Source organism: Phalaenopsis equestris, unplaced genomic scaffold, assembly GCF_001263595.1.
Source record: "Phalaenopsis equestris unplaced genomic scaffold, ASM126359v1 Scaffold000761, whole genome shotgun sequence".
In the NCBI taxonomy this organism is placed as follows: Eukaryota; Viridiplantae; Streptophyta; class Magnoliopsida; order Asparagales; family Orchidaceae; genus Phalaenopsis; species Phalaenopsis equestris.
In genome coordinates, this window is record NW_018165201.1 from 1,875,018 (window position 1) to 1,889,820 (window position 14,803).

At 36.4% G+C, this 14,803-nt stretch overlaps 1 protein-coding gene across 2 annotated transcripts in view; it reads right to left on the reverse strand.

Moving 5' to 3' along the window:
- The window catches only part of LOC110030790 (branched-chain-amino-acid aminotransferase-like protein 1), a 106,518-nt gene that overhangs the window by 72,311 nt on the left and 19,404 nt on the right, over nt 1-14,803 (reverse strand). For both annotated transcript variants that reach the window (XM_020733707.1, XM_020733708.1), the window contains exons 3-5: nt 14,496-14,567; nt 14,314-14,406; nt 8,296-8,433 (exon numbers count right to left, since the gene is read on the reverse strand). In XM_020733707.1, coding sequence (XP_020589366.1) covers nt 8,296-8,433; nt 14,314-14,406; nt 14,496-14,567 — 303 coding nt within the window. The remainder of the gene's footprint in view (nt 1-8,295; nt 8,434-14,313; nt 14,407-14,495; nt 14,568-14,803) is intronic.

Here is a 14,803-nt window from a genome sequence, read left to right on the forward strand (position 1 = left end):
TTTAAATTTTTTATGCTTAAAATTCATTTAAAATTTGTCAATTTTAATAATTTTAGCATGTTAGTCCTGTCGACTCTAGTTCTAATAAGGAGGTGGATCGGACAAGGTAACTTGAACTTACAAATTCTTATATTGGTGATTTGAATATTGATTTTAAAGTTATTAGACTCATTAACTTCAGCCTACGAGGAGGATCAGACTAATTGAATGAGACTTGCAACCTTGTTCATAGACAAGGCAATTTGATAGATTGATTTTCAAAATATGAATTGTTTTAGTGCATGTTTGGCCTTAACCCACCAAAATTCTTAAACTATTCATTAAAACATTTAGATTCCAGTTGAAGCCCATGCAGGTTTGACTTTATATGTTTCTATAATTTCAATATATTTATAGGCTTTAAGCAACTTGGATGATCTTTTAAAATATTAATTTGAGAGGTAGTTTGTTTCAAAAGGGCATATGCAGAAAATCTGAAATCATGCATAGCTAATTCATTTATGTACATGTTCTAAATTTATGCAACTCGAGAATATCCAACTTTCACTCGTAAATATTTTAAAATACTCTCACAAATCTCCAAGTATTGCATTTGATTTAGAAAATACTCTTGAAATTTGTACTCGTTGAAATCATTCAAATTTTGATATATTCGCAAAAATTATTCTAATCTTTCATTTACACAACTTGATTTGGGTCTTTCAAAAAGATCACCTTCAGTTCACTGGCATACTTATTGTGAATTCGAAGGCGAAAATACATATTAAGTAACTGCTTTAGGATTTAAACATGAAATTTAAATTTTAAGCATAGCCCTAATTTATGACACTTCAAATTTAAGTCAATTTGTTAGTCCCTAAGCTTAGCCCTCGATTTATGATATTTCATATTCAAGTCAAGCTTTGTTTTCCAATGAAATTTCACATTTAAGTCATGATGCGGCCCTACCCCCTTTTCTTTTTCGCTTCCCTCCTATTCACTTTCCTTTTCTATGATTCTTCTATTATACTCATTGCATATTCTATGCCCTTCTCAATTTTTTTCTTATTCTGATCCTTACCTACTCTATTTACTAATCGCTATTATAAATATATTGTTGGTAGTATTAGGGTTCAGTTTTTTATTATTCTAGATTTCCGTTTGCCGCCTTTGAGACATTCTTCCCTTCCGAGGGTTGTATCGAATGACGAGGATGTGCTTTGAATATAATTCATCCAAGGTGGTGAACATTAGGCTCGGGTGGTGCTTTGGTTGTAGGTCGACCCCACCGAGATATTTATCGTTCTAACTCGCCATGCAGCCCGCTGTCGTCATCATCTGGGCACTGTCCACCCTCCAAGTTGTTGTCCAGACCGTTGTCATCTTTCGGGCATTGTCCACGTTCCAAGTTGTTGTCCATACCACCGTCGCATCTTCCGGGCACTGTCCACCCTCCAGGTTCCTGTACAGACCACCTTCATCATCCTTCGGGTGTTGTCACCCTTCAGGTTGTTGTATAGATTGTTTTGATCATCTTCCAGCCGTTGTCCACCCTCCAGATTGCTGTTCAAACCGCCGTCGTCATCTTCCGGTCGTTGTTCACCCTCCAGGTTGGTGTCCAGGCCGCCGTCTTCATCTTTTAGATGTTGTTCACCTTTCCCTAGACGCTGCCAACAGCCCTACACCATTCTGGTTCTCTCTAGCACTACTGCTACCGCGCACCTTTCCTTTCCAGCAGAACCTGCCGCCCTCCTCTTGAGAGAGTCGTTCATGTGTTTTATACCGTTTTACTTCTTATTTCGTGATGATTTATTCTTGTTGTAGGAGTCATCATTGTCGTTTGATAGTTTGCATATTGATATTGTTCTATGTTGAGAGTCATCGTTGTATTTTCTTTGAATTCAACAATAAATTTGTGTCATTTGATCATGATTTTGGTTAACTCAGTGTCATTTGGTATCAAAGCTAGCCCAAACCTAATCCCATCTTTGGTTTCCCAGCATCCTCCCCAACCCAAGCCAACTCCACCAAATAAATAAATAAAACTTTTCTTTCCAACGGCCAAATACCCTTTCCACTAACACATATCCTTAACCCTAATTCTTTCTTGCTGAATTTCAAAATTAACAACCTTAAACATTATTTTTACCCTCTTTCATCTCCCAATCCTAAATCCTAATCATGAATAAGGAGATACATGCCCGAGCCTACCAGAGAAGAGATGCAACAAAAGAAATTTAACTTCAACGAATGCTTGCGGACATTGAGGATGAAATCCAATGGGAGGTTACCTTTGACTGTTATCGAGAGAGTCTTAGAAGAGAACGAGAGAATTTGAAAATGAAACGGGAGACACAGCGCTAGTTCCTACCAACTTACTACAGACAAAAACTTCAAATCCTAACTTAAGAAGAGGAGAGACTGCATCACCAAGCGACCACTCAATTTTACAGACAAATTTTAACCTCAGGCTTTTACAGCCAGAGTTGACCCAGGAGAACACCCAAGACGACCCTGTCAGAGGAAAAACCGATTCAAAGTGGAGAACAAGTAAAATCAATCTGCATCCCTAAACCTATCACAGTTATGAGGTGTTACAAGGTTCACGGATTTGAGCATATTGAATTAGACTGCACGACCAAGTGAGTGATTTGTTTCACCGAGCAGGGCATACTTCAAAAAATGAATAATGACGCAGTAGATGCTCAAGACCGAGAGGACATAAAGGAGGACCAGCTTCTAGTTTAAGAGATAAATAGAGATCTAGAAGAAGATGCAAACTTCAGCGAGGATTCTCAATTTTCCGCCAACAAGGAAGGGGCGCCATCAAATCCAATTGATCCTAAGAGATTCTAGCTAAGGTAACAATAGTCGTTCTAGAAGGTAGTGAGTCTAACGTAATGAACATTCCAACAGAGTACGAGATTATGGCGCCTCAAGATAGCATTTTGCAAGCTTTGGGAGGAGCATTAGCAATACTAACATTGAATGTACAAAGGGGCCATGAGTTTGAGAAGTTCATATCAATAACAGGACAGCCCCATAAAAGAGAAATTCGACCTTTCAAATCTACAAACTCATCCCTGAGTTGGCCCTACGGAGGGAGGTCTCGTATGTCAGAGATGAGACTCTTTTGTGCCACATCGGGAAGATTTCAAGAAGTTATTCAGATATTAGATTTCGTTCAGTAAGATACCCATCCTCGCATGTCCAAATAGGAGGGATGAAGCCAGTTTTAAAATTTGTATTAGGAGCTTGATGGGGAAGAAAACTCTTCAATGGGTTTCAGGTCCTATCAAAAAAGAAAAGGTCTCTTCTGAGTGGTTGCAAGTAATAATGGTGCAGTCTGCCACATAGTTCACCTTATAATTAATTTTTTCCCACATACTGGTTTATCAGCTAAATTCCAACGAGTGTGAGGAGTGGAAGAAGCAGTTTACAAATGGGAAAGCTCAGTACATGATTTGTGAAAATAATCATCCATTTACAGTTTCAGCTCAGGTTGTATCAAAAGAAGACGAATACCTATTCTATCATAATGTGCTTTAGAACAACAATGCCTACTTGATTGACTTACCCAGGGATTTGACACCATGCAATGAAGAGCAAGAAGCTTCGACGAATGAAGTCAAAGCTCCCCACAATTCGAGAGATTGATGCAGGGATTATTGGGCCACGATATTGTAGCAGCTTGAGTACGGCGGACGTGGTACCGTATGTACCGTAGCTGCTACAGTACTACGGTCCAGCCCTACCCATTTACTTTTTCTCTTCCCTCCTATTGTCTTTCCTTTTCTATGATTCATCTATTTACTCTTTGCATATTCTATGCCCTTCCTTATCTTTTTCTTTCTTATTCTGATCCTTATTCTATTTACTAATATCTATTATAAATATATTGTTGGTAGTGTTAGCGTTCAATTTTTTATTATTCAAGATTTCAATTTGCTACATTTGAGGCGTTATTCCCTTTTAAGATTTGTATTCGACAGCAAGGAGTTATGGCTTTAACTTATCCAAGGTGGTGACCGTCTCCACAGGTTATCCTTCCAACTCCCCACTGCAGCCCGATGTAATCATCTTTTGGGTGTTGTCCACACTCTAAGTTGTTGTCCACACCACCACTGTCATCTTTCGAGTGTTGTCCACCCTCCAAGTTTTTGTCCAAACAATTGTCATCTTCAGGGCATTGTCCGCCCTCCAGATTGCTATACAGGTCGTTGTCGTCATCTTCCGGGCATTCTCCACCCTCCAAGTTGTTGTCCAAACCATTGTCGTAATCTTCAAGGCATTGTCCACCTCCAGGTTACTATCCAGACCACAGTCGTCATCTTTTGGGCGCTATCCACCCTCCAAGTAGATGTACAAATTGCCATCATCATCTTCCGGTCACTATCCACCCTCCAAGTAGATGTACAAATTACCATCGTCATCTTCCGGTCACTATCCACACTCCAGGTTGCTGCCCAAACCGTTGTCTTCATCTTTCGGTCGTTGTCCCCCCTCCAGGTCGCTGTCCAGGCCACCCCCTTCATCTTTCCGGTCGCTGTCCACCTTCCCTAGCATCCTGTCAACAGCCCTACACCGTTATGTTTCTCGCCACGCACCCTTCCTTTCCAACCGGACATGTCTCCCTCCTCTTGAGAAAGTCGTTTATGTGTTTTCTACCGTGTTATTTCATATTTCATGATGTTTTATTCTTGTTGGAGGAGTCATTATCGTTTGATAGTTTGCAGGTTACTGTTGTTCTATGTTAAGAGTTATTGTTATATTTTCTTTGAATTCAACAATAAAATTGTATCATTTGGTCGTGTGTAGGGTTAACTTCAGAATCAGGCCATGTTTGCAAGTTCAAATATTCCATATTTAAGTCAATTTACAACTCTAAATATTTTAATAATAATAAATCACTTGCAAGTCATCATTTAAATTATTTTGCAAGTCAAAATCACTTGAAATTTTTGTAGCTTCTCGGCATCGTCATGATCTTTAATCTACAAAATTAGAGGAGGTAGTCGGCCAAATATGGCTGAAGCTTTGTCAGCAATCATGGGTTGCGTCAACTATGAGACTTTTTTAGTTCTAGGGTGAAAACTTGTCTAAGGAGACAAATTTAAGTCAACCTTAGCTGACAGAATGTTTTATACCAATCAATTGTACCTATATGGTTCACAACTCAATGGGTAAAATGTTTTTAGCAAACATACGAGTTATGGTCATGACCGTAATATAAAAGTGTCATTTGGTTGCAAACATCAGGTCAGAGGACTCTAGTTGTAACCACTACTTTGTGATGTCATTTGGCGGTAAAACCACGTGAACAGAAAACTTGGGTCATGCCCTTACTGACATGAGTCGCTTTAAGTGTGAATATAATGATACACTCAATGTGATATTCGTTCATTTCGAGCTGAAGTCAATAAAATTTGTCACCTTTGACGAACTGTTATGAAGGATGGACAGATTTTGCTTTGAGAGATTGATTTTTTTTGTTTGAAGTATTTAGGTTATTTTTTTAAATTTAAATATGTTGATTTACTATTTTAAGAACTTGAATTAACAATTAATTTGAATGTTAATCCCTCTGGTTAAAATTTTCAGTTAATATGATCATCACTGGGGAATGTTGTCTTCGATCTCTATCGACTTTGTCCCACTCACAGAGGATCAAGTTCATGATTTACACTAGTTGAATTTATTTGAATATTATTTAGAGCTTAATATTAAAAATAAATCATTCGATTAAAATATACAATCAATTCGGTCATCATCGAAGATTTAGAATATTTGAAATTTTTATGTTTGAAATTTTTTGAAATTTATCATTTTTGTTATATTCAGAATACTAGTGTTGTCAACTCCTTGCACTAGGTGATTTAGACTTGTAATTTTTTATATTTGTGATTCGGACATTTATTTCAAAATTCTTAGACTCGTCAACCTTCACTCCAAAATCATGACTTTTCCTTTGATATTATATGTCAAATTGTCGGAGTATTAGTTTTTCATCACTCAAAATTTCATAGTGCAAGGGACTAATTTCTTACTCTCAATTGGGCATGTCACCATGGTAGCTATGGGTGATATCATCAGATTAGCTCCTCTCAAAGGCATCAAACATTGTTGTAGTTGAGGAATTTCTCGCTTCATATCCTCCATGTTCCTAATTACTTCTTTGAGTGCTTCTCCTAAGTAGTATTGTATCCTTTTCTCTCGATTAGAGTTTTAATAGATATAGGATTGTAAATCAAAGTAGGTCGGTCGTTTAGATTTTAGCGGAAGTTGTCAAGACGAATTTTTTATGGAGGTAGGAAGGTTTTCGTTTGAAAATTTAGGGTTTCGGCTAAAAACTGTGGTAGGAACAAGAAGGTTAATGAGTTGCTCAAAGATTTATGTTATATAAAATTTAGATTAAGCGTAGATTTAGGGTTTTGTCAGGCTCTTACACCAGATAACACCATTATAAGACTTAGAAGGTGTTCAGGAATATGATTTAGTAAAAAATCCGTTGTAGAAAAGCGAGGGAATATAAACATGAGCGGTCAATAATGCTCGAAGGGGGATAGGCGACATTGGACAGCTACCCCGACTAAAAAAAGCGAGACTGGAGGATAAAACAACGAGGTATAGATAGCAAGGAGGTTCATCATCAATTCTAAAGCAAAATACAGGCCTGCCACTTCTAAAAACAAGATGATGCAGCACTTCTTAGGATAAAGACATAGAATATAATCTCCAAAGCACACAAAATCATAACTAATGTCTTAAAAACAACAAAAAGCATGTATGAATAGGTGCATAATAGAAAGAACTAAATGGAAAGAAATTTTAAAAAATTCGTGAAAAAATTGATAGCATGACCGTCGTGGGGTTCGGTTCCCCTGTGATTGCAAAAACACTTGGTTCCGCAATCGGGAACACGGGATGGCGACTCTTGCAGTGTGGGATGCTCCCATGTCAATTTCCTTATTAATCATTTTAACTGCAGAGTATAGTGGCCATTTGTTATTTAAGATACACTTTACGTTTTTTTTAATTTCAATACGACTAAGAAGCCCATGAAGTTATCAATACGATTAAAAGTTTTTTTGCATTAGGTTGAATAATTTATGGCCGAATAAAGAAAGAATTTCCATTTTGGCACCCCTCTGAGGATTGAATCTGTATTCTAAAATGTTCTCTGATTTCTATTTCTCTGCCACATTTCTCCATTCATTTGAGGTGATCATTCATGTAATCTTCTTAATCTTTTTTTTTTCCTCTAATCTCATTGATCCTCCTATATTAGATACTCCTTTCTCAACAATCAAAACATCATAAAAAAAAAAAGAAAAAATCTGTCATGACTTTACCCTACAGATCATAAAGCAAGTTTTTCAAGTTTTCAAAATGTGGTGCAAAAAAAATTATAGCTGAGAATTTTTTTAAAACAAAATATCAACATCCAACATAATCATAGCAAAATGAAGCATAGAGTAGAACAATATAAATCATGAATACTAGTCATGCCCAACTATATTTGGGTATAACTAGCATAAAATAGAATATTAAAATGTTCATTAAAAATTTTGTTTATATGGTAGAGAATATTGAAAACAAATATTTTAGGCAACATAAATAAATTTAAATAAATAAACTAAGCTATATACTATACACATAAAATAAAAAGTAACAGTGACAAGTTATCTGAAAAAAAAAATGAATGGATAACCAAAATTATTTTACAACAAATATAAATTTTCCATTTTGTTACAAAACTAAGGTCCTGCCTTTCTCCACTCAGAGAAAACTCAAATGCATTTCCTTAGAAAATATAGTTACTTGTTCCAGAAGTCCGCAATTATGTGTAGTCAATTGATGGAAATTAAATTTTTTAACATTGATTAAGTACACAAAAACAACTTAAGAAAGTATAGTGTTACAACATTAACCTTTCACAAGTATGGCCGTCGACAGGACTACAACAAAACATAAAAAATATAGCCAGTTAACAAAATACACGAAATTACAAAAAACCCCACTAACAACTCTTTATTTTCAATGAAGCTCTACAACGCCATTTTCATTCCACAACAACTCAAGAACTGCATACTAAGCAAACATTATTACAGGAAAATCCGCATGTGATTTTCAACAATATAACTCTGAATGAAAAATTTCACAATAGTGGCAAAGAAAAAAAAAATTTAAGAAAATTTGTTCACTGCCATTAATAACAATAGAAATAGCACATTTCAAAAGAATAAGATTTTATGTAGAAAGCACAAAAGAAGTAAATAAATATTAAACTTAGAAGCAAAAATTCACTTATCTGACCTCAGGATCATTTTTTAAATCTTCTGCATCTATAACAGGTGGAGGTTTTCCAACTTTACATAGTTCACTATATATAGAGACGAGATCACCCAATCCCAGTTCAAGGAATGATGGGGGAGAAACTTTATCAAATGATGGCTGATAAGACAAAAACAAAATCAGTAATTGATGAATGTAAGCCTATGTAGAACTAAAAAAATTTAAGGTAAAACAGAAGAAAGTACCACCACACAAGAAACTCCCGGAGTCTAGTAAAAAGCAATAGAAGGAAAAATAACAGTAAGGGAATCGATGTATTTGAAAGACTTGTCAAGCTAGGCGAAAACATCAAATTACAAAAGCTCTCTCGGTGTGCTATTACACTCTGGCAAGCCCAATCTGATAGCTATGATTGTTTATGTTAGCATTGTCAATAATTATTATTGACTAATGTAAAAGGTTGCATGTGACAAATTATTAGTCTAATAATTATTATATTATGGATATGCCTCTACCTAAGCCAGTAAAGTCATGTTATTCATTCTGTTTTTCAGTTTTGAGCAAAGATGGTGAGTGGTGGTCAGACATAATCTCATTAGTAATGGAATTAAATCATAATTTTGGATTTTATTTTTATTGTTGATTATATGCATGTGTTAATAGATTGAGGTTTTGCATCGTGATATGGCTTCAAAAAAATACCTTCATATTTTATTCTGGAAGATAAACTAACTGGAAGCTGAGGTTTGGTTGCTTCAATGATATTATGTTCGGTGCATATAAATGTATGCTGTGACTAGCATGTTGCATACATTAAAGGCAAATTAAAAAAAAAATGTGACATTGGTCTAGGGTTCCTAGACGGTGTGGAAGGCTCAAAGGAATGAGTTAAGATATTAGTAGGATGGGCAACGGAGGAGAAAAGATGTGATGGCAAATGAAACTCGGATCAATATTGGCTGGACAGTGGTTGGACAGCAATCCGGAAGCAAGAAAAAGCAGATACGTAGTGGATGTGGAAGTACGGGTAGGTGTTCAAGCGTCCAGAAGAGGTCACCACCTTGATCCACTCAGGTTACAGGCACAACACCTGAGTAAAACCTAAGGCTATAGCACTGTATTAAGAACAAATTAGAGAAACAATCTCTATTGCATAAATCACAACTCAAAAAAGTTCCCAAACAACAAAGAAAGCTCATATTTAAGTATTTCCAAGCAAATAACGCTAATTAACAGCCTAAAAAGGTAAATTGGCCTCCAAAAAGAGCCAACCCGCCCCCATGGGGAGCTGAAACATGAACCACTCCCTCCCTTGACAAGTCGAGATCATTCCACCAGGGATGTAGAGTGCGAGTCTCCTACGGGAAATCCGCATAATTCTCACCGAGTAGGAGAAGACTCGCCATCATCACCGGAAGTATTTGGATACTCGTAGCATGGCAAAAGATCGAAGACATTGAAAATAGCAGAAATACTATAATCTCCCAGCATATCAGTCTTTTAAGCATTGTCATTAATCTTTAATAGTCCAAATGGACTGTCGGCTCAAGACTTGAGCTTTCCAAATGACTCTGCAAGAATTCTCTTCTTCCATTTAATCAACACCATATCAACTTTTTTTAAAACCACAGCTTTTCTTGACTTGTTAATCAGCTTCTAATACTTGATATTCTGTTTGGCAATTTCCTTTCATACAAACTCATATAGAATCTGAATATCTTTGACTCTAGTCTATATGCCAGTAATAAGCTTGAGAGATAGACATCGGCACTAACTCCAATGGGTTGAAAAGATTCTGCCCATATACAATCTTGAAGGGAATGTGACTTGTGATTTGACTAATGAGCTAGTTGTAGGCAAACTTAGTATGAGGAAGCACCAAATCCCACTGCCTAATATTTTTTTCTAACAAAACACTTGAGGAGAATTCTTAACTACGATTCACCACATCCATCTATCCAACTTTGAATTCTTAATGAGCGTCCGTCAACTTATGGTAAGGCATAAAATGTGACATCTTAAAAAAACGATCTACTAATATAATAACGGAGTCCTTGCTACGATGTATCGAAGTCAGCCCCATCATAAAGTCAACGCTCACATCCACCCAAGGTAACTCCGGAACAAATAGTGTTGCATAGAGACCCACATTCTTCCCTTAGATCTTAGCCAAGTGACATATCATAAACTCTCGAACATATCTCTCCATATCTCATACGAATTTAAGCTAATAGAAATTTCATTCACCAAAAAAAGACTCATCTCAGCCAAAATATATAATTCGCCTTTTACTGTGACACTCTTGCAAAATACTCTCTTTGAGTGAACTCTAAAGAATACATAGTTTGTTTTAGTAGAACAAGTAACCATCAAATCCATGGAATTGCCCATACAATCTATCCTAACAGCACACCTAAATCTCCTTGAAATTCTCGTCAGTGTAATATGTATCCTTTAAGACTTCAAATCTAGTCACCTTTGACTACATGGCAATGATCCATAAATAATGACAGCCCAGTGCATCTATTATTTTATTATGAGTCCCTATCTTATACATGATCACAAAATCTAATGGATATAAGAATTACATCGACGGGGTGTTTTGCTCTTTAGATTACTCTATTGTTCAAAAAACCTCAAGGCATTATAGTTAGGGTAGAGAGTAATCTCATTTACTAGCAGATAATGACTCCAGCTATTGAGGGCTCTCACTATAACACAAAGCTCATCATCATAGATAGTATATTTCCAAATATATCTCACTCAAGGATACACTACAGTGTCCATCTTGACTCACGCGGCTCCAATTCCTACATATGAAGCATCATTTTCCACCTCGAACACCCAATTGAAATCTAGAATGGCTAGAACAGGGATTTGAATAACTTGTTTCTTCAACTCCTTGTACTTGGTTGAGCGCATTTGATAGGTAAATTGATTTAGTAAAACATATCCTGCAATGAAATTTATGACATGTTGGATATCTATCATCGATGGCAACCTCGGAGGAAAATTGTCAAAATCCAAAAAACAGAAACGATATTTCCTCTAATTATTTGTTGTTTTGGAGTGTCAAGGACATCATGGGAGGTTGGGGAATCACCATACCCACGTTCAACAACTTCATGAGGCCATTAAGAGCATACGAGAGACATAAATGAGTAGCATCACACATGCCCGAAGTTATTGCTACATTATTCATCATTTACGCCCATGATTCTTTCCACTTCCATATTGGACGCACACACTCAATCACACATCTATTCATTCCAGAGCAATGAGATATCTACCAACACAACGGGTCGAACCTTTTCCTGGCATCCCCCCACCCCCTCCCAGAGTTGCAGGTACATGAGCCATTATTTGAGACAAGGAAGAGTCAAGTATTAGATTTGTAGGGAAGTACTTTGAGCATTCATAGGCTATCCAATCTTTGCATAACATTTGTGAACCATGAATGTTCGAGAGCAAGGAGATTATTATTGAAGGAGATAATGTCAATATTATGAAGCTTTTGGGATCCCACATGAAGAAGAAAACTTGGAAACACCAACCAGATGACGCTTCGGATTTAGCTTTTCTTTTGATGTTGAAGCAAGTGCTCTTTTTTGTAACTTTTGTTTTTATTGATGCAAACTGCAAAATTTCAATGAGGTAATTTGTCGATCAGAACATTCTAAAATTTTTTCCTCAGAAATTGCACCATATCTAGCATCAACTCCCCGAATTCACAGCATTCAAAGATCACTAATGTTAGTCATATTGATGCTTCTCTCAAGACCTATACAAAGGTAGCTCATGACACTTAGTCTCCAATTTTGTATGAATGCCCCTTGCCTCGATGAAAGAATGTATTCATATGGCTATCATGATGTGTACAATGATCATACTGTCAAAAATAACCTGACAAGATATGAGGAGCATCTATAGATATCATGATACACCGCACCTCCTCTTAAAATTTATCTTTGATAGAAAACCTAATAAGCCATTTCTTGTCAACTATGATCATATTCCCTATCTTCAACCAAGACGAAGCATAAGTTCGAGTGTGTTTTTGTGCGACAAAACTTAACTCGTGCAACATATAGGCAGACACTACTTTCTCACAATTGCCTCCTTCTATGATAAGAATGCACGCATTTACATTCAAGGTCCAATGGGGATGAAAAATTTTGTGACAGAGATACGATTGCTCTCTCGTGAGCTCAATTCGAAAGATCTATTGAACCACTAGTATCTCTATCTCATCGGATGAAAGCTTGTGCTCTTCCTGTGCATCCTCACCTTCACTTGTGTCATGTGTCATTGTCTATTTCTTTCACCATTTCATGCTTAGGGAAATAGATCATTCTTGTGCTTTGGCAATCAAAATGAATGTGTCCAAAACCGTGGGATTTGAAGTGCTCCCTGACTGAGAAGGATTTATGAGTGTTAGTGCCACCCACCTTTCCTCCACCCTAGGTTGATTTCCCCTCTCGAGACGCCAGCTTAGGTGCTTTAATGGTTATTATCTTGCTCTCTGAACCTAAAATTCAGCCATGCCTGTGAGTTTTAGTGGTCCACTAGTAACAATGTTGTTTATCCACTTTCAAAGCTAGGGTCAGTGGATCGAGTAGACACCAATAGGGATGCAACCATATCACATTACTGATAAATGATTTCAGCCCTGCAAGATATCTCGTCACTGTGTTTTTTTGACTCCAACTCAAATTTTGGCATGAGGTCATGCACTCAACAAAAGAATATCTCCACTACAAATTGTAGAGTTTCAAAAACATGTCTTGCTAGTAATATAAAGGAAGATATTTGCAATACATTTTTCTTTTCATTTTGGACCAAGTGATAATCTTGATCTTCCCTTCCAGTTATTGAAGTCATTTCAGATTATCCCACCGCATTAAAGCATTCTTCATCAACTTGATGGCTACTAATTTATCTCTTATCCTTTGGAATGCCCTTGTAAAAAAATAAATTGTTCCACTATTTTTAGCTATTCAATGAATTCATCCGGATCTATACGTCCTTCAAAATTTGATAAGTTGATCTTCACCTCAAAGTAATTGCCCCTCTGATTTTTAATGCCAAATACTTGTGTGATTGGGTTTTAATTGCTATAAAATTTCTGATGGAAGAGTTTATTTCTTCTCGATCAAGAGAGTTACCATTATGACTAGGGTGACATTTTTGAGTTATCTCCTCTTAAAGGCAGCAAATTTTTGTTACAGTTAGAGGATATTTTTGCACATCTTCCATTGTAAAACACCTCTTTGCATATTTCTTCTCAACGGCATGGTGCCCATTTTGTCTAAATTAGTGTTTCAATTGACAAAGACGGGGTGGTTTAGGTTATGTGGATTTTAAACTCATAAGTGGGGAAAAATAAATCTCTAAATATATAAAGTTTTTGGGGCTCTAATACTATATAACACCGACCTAATGTTATGAAGGATCAATGGATGATTTAGGCTATTACCAGAATAGACAACGAATGAGAAAGGAGATGGTGAATGAAATCCAGCACAATCAACAGCTGGACTAAACTTGGACAGCAATCCTAAAGCAAGAAACAAAAGCTTGAATTTGAAGGTAAGGGTAGATATTCAAGAGTCGGGAGAGGTCAACATCCTAATCCACTCAGGTTACAGGCACACTAGCTAAGTAAAATCAAGGGATACAGCACTCTGGTAAGAATAAGATAAAAAGATAATCTCTATTGTATAAATCAAAACTGAAAAAATAAAAAAAAAACCCCATATTTAAATGCTCCAACCAAATAACCTTAATTAGTAGCCTAATAATGTAAATTTGACTCCTAATAGAGCTGCACCCAGCAGGTCGAAATCGTTAGCATAAAAAGTCAACATTTCTAGTTGACATAAGAAAAGAAGTTTGGAGCACAATATGATCAGCTTAACATCTTTGTCAAAAACACTTCCTTTAGCTGCAGTACCAATTATGCAGGGAGATTATATTGATAAGCATTAATTAATTAAACTACTAAGTTGCAGTCTACAATTTCAAATAAGGCATATTTACCAAGATATTAAGGGGGTTCCTTATCAAGATAAAGTGCTTCCCTCTCTTCATCAGATCATCTGATAGGTTTGGGAGCCGCTGTTTTGCCATATGCTGTATAAAAGAAAAAAAACGAAGAGCATTTTAATGAACTCTAAACTTAGCATCATGAATGTTTTTAACGGTAAAAAACAAACCACTACCTTACAGTAACGGTATTTTTTCTCCATTGGACCAAAGATGACCTCCTTGATGACTTTATTGCCATCAGAACTCTGATAATAGATATAACAGAATAAAATTTTCAAAAGCGGGTTCAAGGTAAACACAGATAGTTCCATGAGAACTTTCAGATAACGCTCCCTAAGTATCAAAAAGATAAATCAAGTCATCGCATCTGAAGTGAGTCAATGCTCCAATTGGCAATCCTAAAAAGCCTGTTTCTAATGTTAAGTACCATAAGGTCACCAATCAGAATTAAGCATCAATGCCTAAGCTTTTTTAGGGGGGG